Source organism: Anguilla anguilla, chromosome 8 (assembly GCF_013347855.1).
Source record: "Anguilla anguilla isolate fAngAng1 chromosome 8, fAngAng1.pri, whole genome shotgun sequence".
In the NCBI taxonomy this organism is placed as follows: domain Eukaryota; kingdom Metazoa; phylum Chordata; class Actinopteri; order Anguilliformes; family Anguillidae; genus Anguilla; species Anguilla anguilla.
In genome coordinates, this window is record NC_049208.1 from 7,464,213 (window position 1) to 7,483,905 (window position 19,693).

At 43.2% G+C, this 19,693-nt stretch overlaps 1 protein-coding gene across 2 annotated transcripts in view; it reads left to right on the top strand.

The window, feature by feature from the left end:
- The window catches only part of LOC118233910 (zinc finger homeobox protein 4-like), a 54,352-nt gene extending 42,248 nt beyond the window's left edge, over positions 1 to 12,104 (top strand). For both annotated transcript variants that reach the window (XM_035430010.1, XM_035430011.1), the window contains exons 5-10: positions 32 to 124; positions 336 to 466; positions 1,041 to 1,241; positions 2,242 to 2,362; positions 2,596 to 7,587; positions 7,980 to 12,104. In XM_035430010.1, coding sequence (XP_035285901.1) covers positions 32 to 124; positions 336 to 466; positions 1,041 to 1,241; positions 2,242 to 2,362; positions 2,596 to 7,587; positions 7,980 to 9,352 — 6,911 coding nt within the window. In that variant the 3' untranslated portion in view covers positions 9,353 to 12,104. The remainder of the gene's footprint in view (positions 1 to 31; positions 125 to 335; positions 467 to 1,040; positions 1,242 to 2,241; positions 2,363 to 2,595; positions 7,588 to 7,979) is intronic.
- Positions 12,105 to 19,693: the final 7,589 nt, after the last annotated feature.

Below are 19,693 nucleotides of genomic sequence, written 5' to 3' on the forward strand. Positions count from 1 at the left end.
ACCCGATCTCCTTAAATCTATTCAATTTCAGAGGAACTGGATGAGAAGATCAGAGGGCCTGCCAAGGCAGCGACAAATGACCCGATTGAGAAGGATATTAAAGTCCACAAGAAGACTAAACCTGGTGAGAATATAAAATAAAATAAAAATTACTCATCTTTTTATCTTTATATTGTACTTTCTGACCTCCCTGTTTATAAATATGAAGTCACAGTTGGTGCCACTTTATAATCGTGTTTGGACGGCGAGAATGTAAATTAAGTTTTTTTTTTTTTTTTTTCCATGCTGGAGAAAACATTGAGTATTTGTGTTTGAACCGCCGTGCTCGCTTTCAGGAATTAATACCCAGTCCAGGGACCCCCCTGGGACCGCGGCTCTCGGAAAGCGGACTCTGCTGCCGGAAAATGGAAACGACACGACGCCCAAGAGACCGAAATCGGCGGAGGAGGCGGCGAGCGGCGAGCAGGTGACCTCCGTTCGCCGCCCCGTCACAGGAAGCGGAGCGCGCTTCTCTCCGCTTTGCTGCGATGCCCAACCTCAGCTTCCCGTCCTCTGTGTCTCCCCATCTCGCCGTGTAATCGCATTCGGGTTTAATATGTAAAAATATAACGAGGGATATGAGTGTCGTGTGCTACCGATAGAGGCCCAGGTCATTTAATCCTTTAATGTGAGTGGATTACATTAAAGGGTAGCAGTTGGAAGCACTCGAGTGGGAGTATGTGTTTATGTTAATGAGAACCGCGGCTGAGATTGAACGGGCTCTCGCCCCCTTTGTTCGCCCGTAATCTCCTGATAAGAAAGCCGTGTAAATCATACGTTCGTTAATAACGTTTAAAAGATGTCGGCAGACCTTGGGATGTGACTTGGCTCCATTTGCTCGTGCCATTAGCTTTGATTCAGTCGTCACTGTAGCGGTCGACGTCATTGCTGCCTTTCGTTACTATTCCAATTATCGTTTTGACTGCTTTTAAATTTCCCGATAAAATAACTTGCACGCGGGATATGTTTTCACCCTAACTTTATCGTTCCTTTCCTTACAGGACAACCAGTGCTCGCAGTGCAGTTACAGCACCGGGGACGCGAGCCGCTTGGCGATGCACATGCTTTCCCAGCATTCCGTGCGGTCGGCTCTCTGCTGCCCCCTGTGCGACGACGTCCTCAGCAGCAAGATCCACCTGCAGCTCCACCTGACCCACCTCCACAGCGTGGCCGCGGACTGCGTGGAGAAGCTGATCGCGGGGGTAGGCACGAGCGCACGCCGGTGCTTCTTACCGACTGTTTTACCAATTTTGGGCATCGACTTTTAGGAAATGCGGTGTCATTCGGTCACGGGGCTGGTCTCTGAAACGGATATTGTGCCTCGGCTAACACAACTGGCAGAAGTTCTGCACGAGGGAACTGAAAATATAAGACAATGTGGGGAGCCAAATTTGAAGCTGCGCGTTGCCCTGTTGCTGTTAAAAGGGCCAAAAGAATGCTGGAAAATGAATTAGAGGTATTGAGTATTAATCAGAGTAGGTTACGTTGATGGGCCACAGTGTCTTTGTCAGAGCACATTTAGAGTGTCGGGGGCAGTTCCCGAGCACCACCCAAGAGGGAAGGGAAGTTTTTGAAAACTACACGGAAGGGAAGGCACAGAACGTAAAGGTCAGGAGGAAAGGGCTTAAGACACTTAACCTATTCAAAGCTCAGTGAAAGGAGACTATGCTTTTTTCCATTCACGAAAGGGATTAACAGATTGAACTATGAAAGGTTTTCACTTTGAATGCTGTCAGCGTGACAACAAGGTCACCTATTCGTGGAATTTAAATGTCAGTTCCATACTGAGATTAGGAAGTGCCTCTTTTGCAGCGAGAGTTGTCAATGCATGGAGCAACCTGCCAGGTCATGTTGTAGAAGCAGAGACCCTTGGGGTGTTTGAGTGAGTGCTGGATACTCTCTAGACTGTTGGTAGGTAATTTATGAACCATGATGGGCTTGAATGGGCTGTTCTTCTCATTATGTATATGTTATAGTCTTCATAACTGGTTAATGAAAAAACAGAATTTATCCTGGGAGCTTAACCCTTCAGTAAGACCTGAAGTATCTCGGAGGTATTGTTATATATACACACGTTTGAAATCGCTTTACCCCTACTCCCCCAGAGTTGTGAGTCAAAAGTAACAATTCCATGAAGTACTTTTAATTCTGGCTGACGTATAGTCTTTGTTGTAATCTTCGTACAACTTCATATTTTCTCAGGTCTCAGAAACCAACATCCTAATGCCCAGAAACACGGCTGAAAAACTGCCTGAAAAAGATAAGCTGCTGTGTCATATGGACACTTCAGCTGTTACACAGAAAGAACCAGTTAAGCCCCAAGGTAAGCATGTTTCATCATGCATCTTCATTTTTATTTATTTCATTCTGCTGTAGCTCATGTAGGAATTCTAATAAAAGCAAATTTATGAGTTATGGTTGCATCATTCTTGATAAGCAAATTATATTTAGCATTTCCATACAAAACATTAAAACATTCAGTGTAGTCCTCAACATCCAGGTATGTAACTCAGAATTAAAATAAACATTTTTCCCCCCCCTGCTGTTCAACTCCAGGTGGAGGTTCCCGTGGTTTGAAGGGCAAAGCTCAAAACAGAGGATTAGAGGGGCTTCAGAATGTTCTGGAAGTGAAACCGCTGAAGGCGCATTCAGACGCAGCTAGCTGGAAGAGGAACCAGGACCAGAAGAACCAGGCCTGGTTGTGGAAGGATCAAAGTGGTCTCCAGAACCAGCAGCTCTTGGGCTCTAATCACCATGGTTACAAGCAGCAGGGCGACCCCTACAGACTGGAGACGCGAGAGCTCCAGACGCATTCTCAGCTCCGCGCCGCTGTCGTCTGCGCCCTGTGCCTTTGCGACTTCCCGACGGTCCTTGAGCTCAGGAAGCACCTGGAGAGCGGCCATCCGGAGCTGAGCGAGGCCGACATCGAGCGTCTCTGCAGGACCCCGCCTGCGAGCGAACTCAGCGCTGAGAGTGAAGAGAGGATGTTCGAGCCCAGGCGACACAAGGACCTGGTCCAGGAAAGGAAGGACAGTCCGGCGAGAAGTGACAGCGGCTCCCCTCTGGACGAGGCGACCCCAGAATTTAAACGAATCGTTCCTCTGAAAAAAGGCACAAACTTTTTTGTGGAGAAGTTTTTGGATCCCGCGCGTCCGTACAAGTGTACCGTGTGTAAGGAGTCCTTCACACAGAAGAACATTCTCTTGGTTCACTACAATTCAGTCTCACATTTACACAAGCTGAAAAAGATTATGCATGAGACCACGTCGCCGGTCCTTCAAGAAAGCAGCAACCGGTTTGATAACAAACCATTCAAATGCAGTATTTGTAACGTTGCTTATAGCCAAAGTTCAACTCTTGAAATCCACATGAGGTCTGTACTTCACCAGACGAAAGCCAGAACTTCTAAAATGGAAACCGGAAGTGGCGTTTCAAACGGAAACCACGGATCAACACTCCCTCAGAGGCCCGTCACAGTTAGCCAGGAGACAGTGGACTCTGCAAGCTTGCCTGCCGCAATACCCAAAGATAACCAGACAAAAGCCAAAGAAACTAACCGAAAACAAACCTCTGAAAATATTTCTGCTCTTCTCCCTCCACAGCCATCTCTGACCCCAGGACAGCTGCAGTTGCAGCACGACCTGACACAGCAGGCTGCTTTCTTTCAGTCTCAGTTTCTAAGCCCTGCATTCTGGCCGCCCCTCCCGATGTCTCCCAGTGTCCTGCTACACTTTCAACAACCCCAGTTCCTCTTTCCGTTTTATGTGCCTGGTGCCGAGGTCAAGCTCAACCCAGAGCTGGCTTCGCAGTCCCCTGTTTTAGGGTTGCCCGGAATGACTCAGACGTTGCTGGAGGACCTCAGGCTTCAGCAGAGCCAGTTTCAGCAGCTGCAGCGACAGGCCACCAAAAAGCCCGCCGGCGACTCGGAGGTGCCGCCGCAGAAAGAGCGGGAACAGGCTAAAGAGCCAGAGGTGGAGCGGAACGACACGGCGGCCTCTGACGTTCCTGTGTCCGAGGACGCCGAAGAGCAGTCGAAGGAACCAGAGAGCAAAGAGGAGCCCGAAAAGATAAACCACAGCGGTGCCGCGGCTGATGATAGCGGAGATGTCAAAAAGCAGGTTCCGGAACCTCCCTTCCTACCACCACGTGTTATCCTGGGCGCGAGGGGGAATGCTGCCAGAGCTTTGCTGGAGAACTTTGGCTTCGAGCTGGTGATCCAGTACATTGAGAACAGACAGAGGAATCAGAGGAAAAACGAGTGTGCGGAAAAAGAGGCCATCGCCGACAAGCTTGAGTGTGGGACGTGCGGAAAACTCTTCTCCAACATTCTGATCCTGAAGAACCACCAGGAGCACGTGCATAAACAGATCTTTCCAAATGGAGATCTTGAGAAGTTCGCACAGCAGTACAGAGAGGCCTATGACAAACTGTATCCAATTAATCCCTTGTCTCCTGCAACTCCTCCATCGCCGCCAGCCACACCGACTCTTCCACCTCCCCCTCCCTCACCCCAACCTCCATCAGAGCCTTCCCCCACCATTAGAAAAATACAGACCCCTGTACCACCAAAGGCTCCTCAGCCACCGCCAACTCCCCCACCCCCTCCTCCACCTGTTTTGTCTCCACAAATCCACTTTCCCACATCTGTAGACCTGCCGTTTCTCCTGTCAATGATGGCTCAGCAAGCTGGGTTGCCTCCACATCTTACCCCACAGCTCCCCTCTTCAGATACTACACCTTTGTTAGATCTTACTCAGCCTTGTCATCAGCAGGAGCCAGACCCTGCAGCTCTCCAGCAGGCAGAGTCCAAGCGACCTCGTACTCGGATTACTGACGAACAGCTGAAAATCCTCCGTGACAACTTCAAAATTAACAGCTACCCTGGGGAGGAGAAAATCGAAGAGCTGGCGGAGAAGTCCGGCCTTTGTCAGAAGGTTATCAAGCACTGGTTCCGCAATGCCCTCTTCAGAGAGAAACAACGTTGCAAGGAATCCCCCTACAACTTCAGCATTCCACCTGTGACAACACTGGAAGACGTGAAACTGGAATCCCAGTTTGATGGAATTGATTTTCACAAACCGGATCCCACTAAGAATAATAGGTCTTCCAGAACGCACTTCACAGACCATCAGATGAGGGTCCTTCAGGACTTTTTTGATACTAACGCCAACCCTAAGGATTATGAAATAGATCAGCTCTCTTCTGTTCTTAATCTGCCAAGTCATGTTATCATTGTCTGGTTTCAAAATGCCCGTGAGAAGGCAAGACAAAATTATGAAGGTCAGACTGGTTCAGCTGAAGACAGTGAGAGAAAGGACAGTTGGAATGCCCATTCTTTCAAAGCTGAAGATGATGATGCACGAGATAGTGACTGGCAAGACAAGGAATACAAGGATGCTAGCAACCAAAATGTACCAAAGCTTCTGGATCATGCAGGTTCATCTAAAAATACCTTTGGAAGCGTTGCATGTTCTGACTCAAGCTCTCCCTCAGTACCTTCACCTCAATCCAGTGTTGGAAAGGCCTCCCCTAAGCCAAAGTTAACCTCTGAAAATCCAAAGCAAGCTGAAGATTCTTCCTCTCAAGTGGTAAATAACATACCAGAACTACGAGCAGCCCAAGTGCTCACTCCACAACCTGCCAGGCAGAAGACAACCCAGGAACTAATGACTAGGTTGCAGTCTGCAGCCACATCCAGTCATATCCCTCTCACCTCCTCATCTCTGACAAATAGTTTGCTTCCTCAGATGCTTCACTACAAGTGCGACCAGTGTAAAATCATCTTCCCATCTGCAGAATTGTGGCAGGAGCACCAGCGCATGCATTTGTTGGCTACCCAAAACCAGTTTCTTCACTCACAGTTCCTGGAGAGATCCTTGGAAATGCCATATATGATCTTTGACCCGAGCAATCCGCTTATAACAAGCCAGTTACTCTCTGGAACATTCTCCCAAATGCCAGTGCTGAACAGTTCGGTCCACTCCTCATCTCCTAGTTCTTGTTCTGCCTCTCTGAAGCGTAAATTAGACGACCGAGAGGAAAACAGCTCCAGTGATAAGGACTGTGGAAACACCATCGAAGATCAGCAGAGGGACAAACGCCCAAGGACCACCATTGCTCCAGAGCAGCTGGAGATCCTGTATGACAAGTACCTCCTTGACTCAAACCCAACTCGAAAAATGCTCGAACACATTGCCAACACGGTGGGCCTGAAGAAAAGAGTGGTGCAGGTTTGGTTTCAGAACACTCGTGCCAGGGAGCGGAAGGGGCAGTTTCGAGCACTGGGTACAGTTCAATCTCACAAAAAATGTCCTTTCTGTGGTTCACTCTTCAAGGCCCTATCAGCTCTTGAAAGCCATATTCGGTCCAGACACTGGCATGAAGCTAAGGAGGCAGGTTTTAGCTTGTGTTTAAGTTCCATGCTGGCAGGCATTGATGGAGGGGAGATCCTACACAAGCACAATGACTTTGAGAACCTGTCCACTAAGATGGAAACTAGTGAATCTGAACTTCCTGATTTTGAGCTAACAACTCCATCACCAAGTCCTGCAAAACACTCTGAAGGACATCTGAAGTACTTTCTGAGCTCTTCGTGCTCAAAAGCCGAAAAAAACGAGGACACTGAAGAGATGAGTGTCAATTCGGGAGAGCTCTCCTATGACTTAACTAAAGCAGATTTAGACGAGACCTCGTCTGTCACCACAGCCACAAGTGACGCATCAACAGGTCACAGGGGACAAAGTGAGCAAGGTGAAGGCAAGGCAAATCCCTTTCAAAATTATGACTCCCACAGGGACATTCAGATCAACCCGGCTAATTTCAGTTACAGCATGCAAGGCGATGACCTGGATGACAGTACAGATCAGAGTGAGACCCTGAGCGTAGTAGACCTGAGCTCTCCCCACCCCTTCACCTACAGAGGCCCCCTGGAACACGGAAAGCTAGGTTTAGACAAACCAGGCCACAGGCGGTCCAGGACCCAGATGAGCAACCAACAAGTTATGGTTCTCAAGGCTTGCTTTAGCGACTGCCGCACCCCGACCATGCATGAGTGCGAGACTCTCGGCGACAAAATTGGACTGGCTAAGCGGGTCGTACAGGTCTGGTTTCAAAATGCTCGTGCCAAAGAAAAGAAGTTCAAAATAACCGTTGGAAAGCCATTTGTGAGAAGCCAGGACTCACCAGACGGACTGCTGCCGGAATGCACCCTCTGCGGCACAAGGTTCACGACCACATTTCCCATACGGGAGCACATCTTCTCCCAGCTGCACGTTGACAAACTCCAAGAGAGACTGCGGGGCCATGTGGATCGGGAAAAGGATCACCTCACGGCAACAACCGTTCGACAGCTGATGGCACAGCAGGAGTTCGAACGCTTCAAGAAGAGGACAGTGGATTCCCTCAGTCCTGCAGCTCAGCAGCAAACCATGACCGATGCCGGTGCACTTCTTGGTCTTGGCTGGCCAACAAGTTACTCTGGAATCGCTGGCCTCTCGTCTGGTGTAAATGGGCATTTAAAGCTTCCTAGTTTTCCACCAAACACGCCTGGTGAGTTTTCATGACCTCAACAGAACAGTAATTTTGAGATCAATATACACGCATGCAAGCATGGACTCATATCAGTGCATTTCAGTCATGCTACACATTGACATCGGTCAGTGAAATATTGCAGTCAGACTTAACTCTGTTCAGTGTGTGTTTGTGTGTGTGTTTGTGTGTGGATAAAGGAACACATAAAGTAGCATTTTGTTGACATGTTGATCCTTAATAATCTTCTGTTGTAAATACATTCGTGTAGCACTTTTCATTAAGGCCTTTGTTGTCTCAAAGCACTTTATAGACATTTAGTCAAGTGTCAATGTAAACCATTGGATTTACAGTAATAATTACATGATGATATTGGATATTTCTTCATTGTGTTGCTTTATTTTTCACTACAGGTCCTCCTGGTGATGCTTTCCCCTCTCCAGTCACCCCCACAACTGCTGTCTCTCTCAGCTGTACTCAAACCAAGACCCCGACCCCTCCACCTTCTGTTCCCTCCACCCCATCAACAAGCCATCAAGCTGAGACGGAGAACCTGGACAAGCCAAAGACGTCTGCACCGCCAAAACAGCACCACGAGGAGAGGGAGAAAAACGGCTCTCGTTTTGACTCGAAAAAACGGAGGGAAGGGGAAAGTGGAAAGAGGACTCAGACGAAAAGAGCCAAATCGCAAGGGCTTCTGGGTACTGTCGCCGGGGATCCGGGAGCCTTCTTAGCGGGACAGTTCCTGCCTTACTTTGTCCCGGGGCTTGTCCCATACCTCCCTCCCCAGCTTCCCGGATTTGCTCAAGGTGGACCCTTCCAGCCTCTCTGTGGACTGGAGAACCTGTTCCCGTATGGCCCCGGCTTGCCACAGGCCATCGCCGGTCTCTCGACAGCTGCCCTGGTTCAGCAGTACAAGCAGTATCAGCAGTCCCTCCCAGACACCCTGCAACAGGAAAAGCCGCCAGAGAGACAACGGCAGAAACCAGTGCCCACCGAGCCATTAAACACGCCAAGCGACGGAGTCCAACCGAAAGAGGAGGACACTGCCGGCTTCTCTATTGAAGGCACCGACCAAGAATTGCAAGCGGGTGCCAGAGCCACAGACTGTCCAGATGCTCTCGTCAACTCATCAAGCAAGGCTGAGTTTACCTGTGAAAATTGTCGCGCGGTCTTCACTGACAAGGAGTCCGCGTTGAGTCACAAGGGGTCCTGTTGCTTCGGACAGTCTTTCTCGGACTTGCGGGAAGCTGAGCTTCGCAAGGCGACCGGCGGCAGATACAACAGCGCGGCCCAGAATCTGACCGTTAGCGCGGACAAAGCGGTTAGCCAGCGCGCTCGGTCGAGCCCACACAAGGACAAAGCAGCAAGACAAGCAATGAGAGAAGCCAAAGAGCACACTAGATTATTACCTCGTTCAGCCTGCTCCTCCACCACGTCTACCTCACAGTCTGCTATCGGTAACCGACCACATGTTTCTTGCACGTCCATGGCGTCCTGGCCCAGCGTTCTTTTCCAAGCGTCCTCCATGGGCGCTTCGTCGTTCCTCTCGCCCTCTGCCCCGCTTCCTTCTCCTCTCTCCACCCCTCCGGCGGTTACCTCGTCTACGCGGGGTACCTCGGAGGGTCGTCTCTCGCTGCCCGCCGAAATGTGTTCGGACAAATTGGGCGGCCAGTTGAGTCAGAAGCTTGACAACATTGGGAAGTCGTTGGACATCAAGGCCAAGGCAGCCTCTGGCCTCGGTGCCAATTTCAGAAGTATTAGAATGGATATGTTCACTGTGTAGGAGTGAAAGCTGTATAAAATAAAGAAGAATTTTATCTGCAGTTCCAAAGTTTGTGTAACCCAAAAAATCACAGCACCAAATGATTGACTCAGGATTGTTTCGTTTTCCCCATATTGATATACTAGTTAGACATGGTAGGATTTTTGTTATGGACAGAATGGTTGCAGATGCTTGATTAAGCTATTGTGTACTGTACTGAATAATGAAAAAGACAGCTCTTGTGGAGCCTGTTTCAAGCCAAAAAACAATGTTGTGATCACAAATTTCACCTCAGATAGATTTTCAAAAAACTTACATGTACTGTATGGAGAAATATTTTGGAACATTTGAAGAGAATTTGTCTTATACAAGGTGTAATTCAGTAACGTAAATTCTCAGGTCATAACAGAATATCTTTTGTTTGTCAAAGCAGCATAAACACGGATTAAATGAAATATTTACCAAAACAAGTAAAATTGTACCAGAAGCACGCGGGCACGTGTGTGTTTAGGAATGCACAACACGTGTGCTTTCTCTTTCATGTTGCCCAAAAGGACCATATGGTTTTGCCACTGAACGAATTTAAAATGGTGCTGGAACAGTATGTACATCCCCCTTCGGTTATATTTGCGCTGGTCCTCTAAGTTCAGTGTTCCTTTCCGGGACAGAGTATACTTGTGATCAGCACCACACGGCGAACTGTCCAGTGTTGATTCAACTCTTAACAGAGTACGTACAGCATGAGTCCAGTAGGGACCATATGTACTCTGCAAGAGTTGATTTAACCCTGATCATTTTACTGCATAGCTGTTTCTTCATACCTTCACCCCAACTTGCACCCAGTTCTTTGAAGGGAAAACTTTGTTCTCTTTTTTAGTACTTCATTTCATTTGTGAATTGCAATGCTATCGAGGTACTTGCTTGCACCTGGATTATAGTGCACTTATTTCGTTTTTTTCCCCTCTTGCCCTTTATATAATTTGTTTTTATGATGCATTTTTCATAAATAATAGGACATTTAATCTGTGTCTTGTTTATTACTTTTTTTTTTTTTTTTTAGAACAGCAGTTTGGTCCGTAAGAGTTTGACCGTAAACAATCCAAACTTGTACTTGATTGTGTACATAAAAGTAGATTTGTATGACTTGAAACTGTTAGTACAACTTAAAAGTAAAGAAAAAAAACATAAAATGGTGTACATCATTGCTTCATGTAAACAAAGAAGCTGCTTTAAACATGGGACAAATGTATGTGTTTTGTAAAGTATAATGGTTTTGTCAGCTTGGAGGTACGTTTTCCTATACTTTTTTGGATGAGACATTTAACTTCTTTTAGTACTCTGGGCATTTCAGTTGTTTTTTAAGTTTTATTATCTATAATAAATCAACTTATATTAATTATTAAGTATTCTCTCAACATAATTTTGCTGTAAGGTTATTTAGCTTGCATTATTATTTCTTTATTCAGCAATTCCACAAAGTAAAGGTGGATTCATAAATGGCTTTATCTGAATGCTTTTCTTTTTGCTGTGGATAATTATAGAATGTGAATGTGATCAAGGGTTTTTTTATTTTTTTTATTTTTTACAAATCTCCATCTTGATTTGTAAGGTGAACAATTGTTCATTCCAATGGAAGACATTGCTTGTGTGAACATGGGGGACTTCTGAAAATAAGAAAGCTGTTTGTACATATGAGTAGTTGGATGTGCATGATGTGCAAATGTATTAATATGAGTAAATGCAAAAATGTATTTCTTTTATTTGTTCTTGTTCTGAGATGAACAAGTAGCATGAAATGCAAACTGCTTGACAGGTTAAAATCTTGCTTAAGATGGTGAAGTAAAATTCCCTTTGTCTTTTAAAGGATGATACAGGTTTTTTTTTTTTTTGTTTTGTTTTGGTTTTTGTTTTGTTTTCTCTCCAGAAATGTAAACAGTGTCACAGCAGTTCCAGTTTATATATTATCTCCTCTTTCTATGTAAACATTTTGATGTTCTTATTGATATTTTATCGATCGATTTGAATTCCAAAGACACTTTTCAATGGTTTTCCAAGAGACTATAGTGCAGTCCTGTCCTCGATCCAAAGTTTGTCAGAAGGATGTTTCTGCCTTTCTCCTGAATGTGGATCTGTACTACGAGATGGAGCTCTCCTTACAGCGTTGCACAAAAATGTGTTGAGAACAAAATGGCTGACAAAAAAAAGAACAATGGAGGAGTCGGAGAAGTGAGATATAAATGTATATAAATGTGGCAGTCATCCTGCTTCTAAAAACCTCCGTGGGTGGAAGGGCCCGGGCTAAAGACCGTAGCATTCAGAAAGGAGTGAAACTGGGATTTTTCCTCCTGAACATTAACGGGATTCGTCACGATGCCACAGAAAGTATTCCCGATACCGGGGTAGGAAAGGAAAAGCTCCTTTTTTTTTTTTTTTTTTTCAAAGATCTCCCCTACATGGTTATGACTTTAAATAAAATTAAACCAAAAATGTTATCGATGTTTTGTATCAAGAAAACTGTGTCTTTTTTGTTACTGTGATGTCCAAAGTCTCAAATGTACCATATTACAATGCTTAACATCCTTTAAAAATGCCCCCACCACCTCCCCCCTCCCCACCTCAGACCTGTAGTTAACCATAATTGAAATGACATTCATTGTAGATGGCATTTGAACAGCCTCATCTGTAAATCATTCATCGAGCACATTTCTTCACCATTGTGATAGATGTAGTGATAACAACAATAAACAAAACGAAACGAAACGTTTGTAAATGAGGACCGTGTCTGTCCCAAACCCTCGCGTCTTGCTCTCGCATTCCTGTTGGATCAACGTGATGGAGTTTTAAAGGACCCTCAAGACTCAGAGGTGAAATATCCACATATTTATGCTTACCTTTAATCAGTTAAAATATATTTCTAATTAGGATATTATGTTATGATTTTTTTTGTGGGGAAAAGTCTCATCAGCATTGAAGTGAATGTCATTGCTGCTGAAGATGTCCGCAAACAAAGAAGGCCAGTAATGTTTTCATTCCCTTTGGCCAGGTTTAAATGTCGTTATTGCACGAGTTAAAAAATATCTGTGTAAAATGTGAACCACATGTGTACCTCTTCAATCAGTTTTGTCATAGATACTAAAAGTTGAATGGCTTGTCGATTTCAGTTTAAGCTGCAGGAATGTATGAAGATTATTTCCATCTGCACTCTGCAGGAGTGCCGGGAGATTAAATGTAATTGCATATGAATTAGGCGTCTGTAAATGGAGAGCTGAAACACTCGACTCATTACCTGCGAGATAATTATATGCAGGGCAGACTGTACTGTAATCCCCCATAATGCACTGCTGCTGCTGCTGCTGCTGCTGCTGTGTATTGGTACTCCAAACTGCCCTTTTGACGTGCCTAGCCAATCACGTCCGGGCGCACGTTGAGGCGGAGCACTGGGAAAAACGAATAGTTAAAATGACGGATCGTCGCGCCGTGCTTTGTTCTCGCCGCGTCAGATACGCGACCGACATTTCATCGAAATGTGTCTTCGGGGCACGGTGCGACAAAAATGTTTGTCATGTGTTAAACGCAGCAACGGGAAACGGGCGTGCGACTCAATTCTTTATTTTTGGACCTCATATTTTACCATATATGGTCAAGTATGGTTTTTACATCGGAGAGAGAGAGAACATGTTTCAGTCCTCAGGGGGCAATGGGTACGAAGCTCTGCTGGTAGGCCTCGCGTTCAAAAGAATCAGGTGCGCAGATTTTAAAAGATGCAACTTGGGGTTGTGCAGTTAAGGATGTCTGCATGGGGAAACTCCTGTATCTGTTGGATATAAAATGGGTGTATGCCACAGAGGTACAAAATACATAATAAAAACTGCAATCACATTGGTGGAAAAGTCGTTCAAACAAATAATTATCAGGTTGTATTCCTTGCAACCTGTACCTTCAAATATGTTCTGTAATGTTGACCTGACTGTTAGCTAGCGCCAAAACAGATTGATGCCCGAAAAAGCAGTAAGAGCAATCTTTTCAGTTTTCTGCAGATGATGTAGGCATTTTTATTTTCTGAAGGTCCAATAGCTGGAGTTAATTTCTAGTTCTGTGTAAACAAGCTACTGTATGATTAGGCCTACAACTGAAAGAACATAAAATGTCATCGATGTCATTCCAGAACTCGTATTTTTATTTTCAAGCTAAATGGCAAACTAGTGAGTAGTGTTAACCTTTTAGTTCATACTTCAAAAAAAAATACTTGGTAGCAATTGTTATTAGATAATCTACATTAAAAAATTTTGATAGCCCAGCATTTAAAAATGATCAAATTAAATGATTTTACACAAAACGTTTGTGCAGGAAGGCTCACTTTGCCTGCTGGTTCTGCATAGCTGTTCTGTTGAGTCCTATAACGCACAATGACAGCACTGTTTATAACAGCTGTGAAAAATTATTGCCTCAGTATATCCTGATCCTTGAAATGCAATTGTGTTAATGTGTATTTTTTTATCAAAGGCAGTTTGTTTTGTTTGGAAGCCTTTCGTTGATAGGCGCTTGTGGACAGTATTTTGACTTTCAAGGGATTATTAATGCAGTTATGATTTTTAAGGAGCTTATGGATGTTAGGTGATGCCGAGTGGCTTATTATTTCTGGTTCCTCTAATCATACCAGTTCCTTCAAATTCAGTGTCTGTCATGTATTATTATTATTATTTTTTTTTTTCAACCAGGCACTTTTATCGATGTGCACTGCCTGTGCAATTAAGCTTTTGAATCTGATGGGTATTAACTAATGACCTGGAAATTTCCTGTAAATCATGCAAGCATGACAATTGATAGATTAATTACAGTGATAATCAGCAGACCAACCCTATACACTACATCCACGCAGCTTATTTAAGCAAAATGAAACCCCAAGACAATAGCTATGTAATTCTCATTTTTAGAGGCTCAAATTGGCACTGTGATTCATAACCCTTTCTCTTATCTAGGAGATTACAGGTTTTATTCACTGATGGACTCTCACATATTAAAGACATTTTTACCTAAACTACTAACATCCCTTTAAATTATGGATATCGTCCTGAATGCAGTAAGGTAGTAGTGTAATAGTTAAACATAAAATCTGTAAAGCAAATAAATAAAATAAGAGGTATTTTTCCCTTGTGCATTCCTTCAAGCTGTTGAGTTTGGGCATCAGCTGGATAGAGAATCTGCTTTGAGCTGCTGCCAGCCAGCCCCCGTGCGATTACACAATCCGCTCCGCGCCTCCGGCGGGCACGTTGGCAAGGTGCCAGCCTCCTGCCTCCTGCTTCGCCCGACACTTCTGTCTAATTAACTAATTGTTCTGGCGCTCCCAAATTGAGTGTTTCGACATCACCCGGGGGAGATGAACACAAGGGGCGGGGGGGTTAAATTACTGCAGGGTTGTGTGAGGCTGTTGCTCCGCGGAGCTTGCCGTTACCGAACGCCACTCGTTTCCGTGGTCGTTTTTTTTGTTTGTTTGTTTGTGTCACACTGTTATATAGATGGAACTGGCCTTTGAAATTCGATTTTTTAAATTATTTATTTATTTATTTTTTGTTTTAATACTTCATCGGGCAAATATGTGCATATAATCGTCAAAAAAATTTTTTGCTTAAGTAACAAAATGAAAAATTTGATCAGTACCATATTGTGCATCATTTGGCTCTGTGCACACCCTGTTGCAAATATTCTGTAATAATTTACTAATTGTGAATAAGATATTTTTTATGATTATTATTATTGATGTGTTTCTGCTCATTTGAATCTCATTTTATAACTTAAAATGTTATATATTATTATTATAGAAAATATAAAATTATACGCAGTTAGTCTATTTACATTGTTGAATAGATTATACACTAACATTACATATATTGTAAAGTATATTATTGCCAGTTTTTTTTTTTACGTTGTATTGCTCACATGTGCATGAATTATATTGGTTATGTACATGTTTTTTGCTTTAGATATAAAAGTAAGCCCTAATTTAAGTAAATGAAATTATAATCAGTTCCACACTTTTTACAGTGTTTGTTTTATGACCCTTTGAAGTGTGTAATATTCGGCTCAGCACAGTCAGTACCCAATAAGATGTGAGATAAACCGTAAGATTTTATGAAAGCATGTGGCAATAATCTCATATATCTTCAAGTAGAATGGGAGGATTATTCAAAATCTCAAACAGGAAATTGGAAATAGTTTGTTTGAGAGGAAGACTGATGTATAGTTCCCCTTTTCCTGATGACCAGGAAAGTGTTTTGACGCAACAGAAATGAATACAGCTGCTTGAAATTTGCATGCTTTTGCTCAGTGCTTTCACCACAAGCTGTGTGGCTGTAGTTTAGATGTTTTTCTGAAAGTGTAGTATATTTGCCCAAAAGATTATGAATCTAATTAAGTTATTGTTCTTGTTTTATTGTTTATTTTTTCTTTTACAAATCAAAGAGATCTAAGTTCCTTGCTAACAAGGCTTATTCAACTCAATCGGAATTCATTTAGTTAGAATTAGTTCTCCTTGGTATAATAGGGGGCTTGCTAGTTAGCTATCCTCAACTTAATATGTGACTGTTTTGAGAGGGTCATTCCAATTTACACATTTGTGGGTCAGTGTCATTCATCAGAATGAACTGTGATACAGTATATATACACTTAAATATTTATGACTTCTTATTGCATCAATTTAAATTAAATATAAGCCCCACGGTTTCCACACTATATTAATATTAAAATGCTCATCAGATATTTCTGCCTATGGTTTATCTCCTGGGCCAATAAAAGCACGGACATAGTTAAATTACTCCCAAACTAAGTAACTACAGTTATTGGTGTTCAATGGATCACATGACCAATGTATTGAGTCGCTTTTAGGAATGAGTGGTGTACCACATCTGGCATATACAAATGTTGGTAGCCCGAAGTAGCCCCAGTTAATCTGTGGTAATAGGCTAATGAAAAAAGGCTAATGAAAGGCTAAATCTTACACCAAATCTTCTGATTAGTTGCCATAATTTTTAGGTGCTTTGTAAAACCTTTCTTAATTATAATCAGCCATGTTTGATTGAAATTTAATCTGGACATGAAGCTCAGATTTTTTAGGTGATGGGAAACTCACTGATCCCCCTTTGTCTTGATTTCTTCATGAAAATAAAGAAAATTCAATAAAATCATTACATTAAATTAAAGTTCATTATATTAAATTTAAGTACTGGAAGTTTTTGTGCGGATGATTTTGAATCTGCAACACAATATTACATCACGCATGTAACATTGTTAAAGAAACCTGTTTGTGCATGTGTATACATATTAATTTAAATAAATGATTAATAATAATAATAATAATAATAATAATAATAATAATAATAATAATAATAATAATAATTATTATTATTATAATAATCATAAATGTTACACTGCAATACACTATTACAATTAAAAAACTCACCATGATTGAAAATGATAAAAAAACATTGTTAATTGGTCATTGGTAATGATTGCTCAGTTGCTCTGTAATGTAACTTGCTTGTCTTTCTTTGCAAATGCATACCAACGATAGGTGGACTTGTCACTGTTTGAAGTATTAGTCAGCGTGAGTTAGTGCCATCGAGTACTTTGCTCTCAAAAATCAAAGTTAAATGGGTCATCTATCACCAGAATGCCTGTCTCAGTGACTTGTCGGGTCAGCGATATGATTTATGTGTTGAATCGTTGGAGTCGTCCATGCGTTACTTCTCGGATTATCATTTTATGCCGTCTTCAATTAAACCTCCATAAATAGAGCGTCAGCAGCGCACATTTCCCTGTACGAACAATAAAGTTTTGCATTCAGACGGGTGATCATTGTATTGACCTGTTACCACGTATGATTCTGATACCCATGCATGTGACGACAGAATGTAAAAATGCGTGCAATTCCATTTTTCGCAAGTTTAAATAGACTGTAGAAATACATATGTGGGCTGTCTACAGTACATGCTCTTAATAAAATGGTGTAGCCTCTAGCCTTTAGCTATTCCCTCTGTGCACCAGCAGTGAACCAGCAAACAGTATTCTATTAATGATGCACATTTTTCTTCTATGTACTCTTCATTTGTATTTTTATGTTATCGTGGGCTTTTTGCTTAATGATTCCACTATCTGCTAGACGTCAGTGATTCATTTTTAAAGGTTTTTCGCTAAATATCTGCTCACAAAAACACCTACACACAGACACGCACACACACAAACAGACACACACGTGCACATACGCATGCACACACACCGCATGCACAAACACACGCACACACAGATACACACATGCACACACACACACAGACAAACGCACACTTGCTGTAAGAATGTAGCAAATTGGGTAAAATAAAACACGTCAGCTGGGCCTTCTGGGGCCGTATGAAAAGTAGATGAGCCCCTGGTTTATCTGAGCTATTTCATTTATTTCCCCTCAGCTGAAACACAGAGCGCAAAACTATTGACAGATGTGTCAATGCGAACAATGAAACCGAAGCCTGGTAATATTGCCAATTCATCATTACACATTGCTCACACGAGGAGAAGAATGCTTTGAGGTTTTTTTTTTATTTTTTTTTTTTTACAATATTTCACAGCCTGACAAATCTGTCTGTGAGAGTGGTGGTTTGTGGCAGCGGCTTTCCAATTACGTTTAATGTAACGCAGTATAAAATAAAAATGGTATTATCTGGCCCACAACCTCGCCACATGCTTGAGAATAATGAAAATAAATGCTTTCCATTAAAAGGCACTGCACCCTTCCTAAAATATAGATGTAAAAACATTGAATAGTGTGCAACATACAGTCATACAGGAACTATAAATATGGATGTGGTATTTGTTGAAAATGACTAGTACTTAAGCTATTTATTTACAAGAATAAAATATATTGTCATCTAGAAAATGACCGTCAGACGGACTGGATATGTTCTTGCAGTGTAGATTTTAGTAGGAAAATATATTTCAGACTTGTGTAAAATGAAATTTTGTTAAGCGTGGTATTTCACTCAATTAATGCTAAATATTATTTCAACTTTTCTTTTCCATTTACATTTCATTGTGTGAATTGAGAGTGTAATTATATCGGCGGATCATGTCATCTCAGTTTTAAAAACAACAAACATGTCTGCGTAAAATTTCCACTAGTCGAGATAGATGGGCCAATTTCATTAGTTTAAAAATAAAAGCAGACTACATTACCTACAATGCATATTCTTCTGTTAAATATAAATTTGTGTAAAAAAAAAAAAAAAAAACAACTATGAATAGAAATGGATTTTTTCAGACCGTCCACAGTACCCTTGACTTCTCTCTTCATTGTGAATCAAATATGAAAGCTTTGTGAAAGATGATGGCAATCTGTGTCTGCTCTATGGATAAGAGCTATCAGTCCATTTCAGATTTGATTTACTGCCCGCCTGCTTGCCTCCCTGCTGAGAGATGGCTCCCTCTTTAGATTCTCTCATTTCCACCCAATTTCCACCCTGATTTGGACAGGCTAGTTCTCCACTCAGACCCCTCCCCCCCTCGTCGGCCGTCCCCCACCCCTCTACACCCCCCCCCCCCCTCTTTTTCCCTGCTCTTTTATGGAGCGGGTAGACACCCCGAGCTTTGTGAAAGGCTCAGCGCTGTGTCCAAACACGCAGCCGGGCGGGTTGCCGTGGCGTTAACCGGCAACGCTTCGCCGCGAAGTCCGCTGCCGATCTCTCTCGCGACACTCCCCCGCCGGATCGGTTCCGGCTGTCTCCCGATCGCGAGGCTTCGCTCGAATTTCTGTTTCATCTTCTCGGTCGTGGTCGTGCCCGAGACCGCGTCCGTGTACCAAACCGTGAGGACCAATCCGTGGACCCGCCGTAAAAAAAACCGTCTGGCACGGTGGCGCCGCGGTTAGCGTCGTTGCGTCGCAGGAAGGAGGTTGCAGGCTTGAATTCCCCTAGCCGGCCTGGTTCCTCTCTGTGCGTCTGCGTGTTCTTCCCGTGTCTGTGGCGTGGGTTTCCTCCAGGTAGTACGGTTTCCTCCTGCAGTCCAAAGACATGCAGGCCCCAGGGTCTGCAGATGAAAATTAGCCTCCCTGGCTTTATAATTTACAGAAATGTTACAGTATTAATGTGCATTGACCCTGCCAAATAAACAAATTATTCAACTAATTATATGGATGTGCACAATCGTGGCTGGAACAGAGGTGACTTTGGCAAACTTTCATTTAGTAGCTGTGCAGTGTTTCTGCCAGAGACCAAGTTGTGCAGGGCATTCTGACTCATTCTGAATGAGATGCAGGTCTCAGAGCAGAAAGAGGAAACCTAATGCAAATGCACTGGCCTGGATTCAATGCTCAAATCTGCT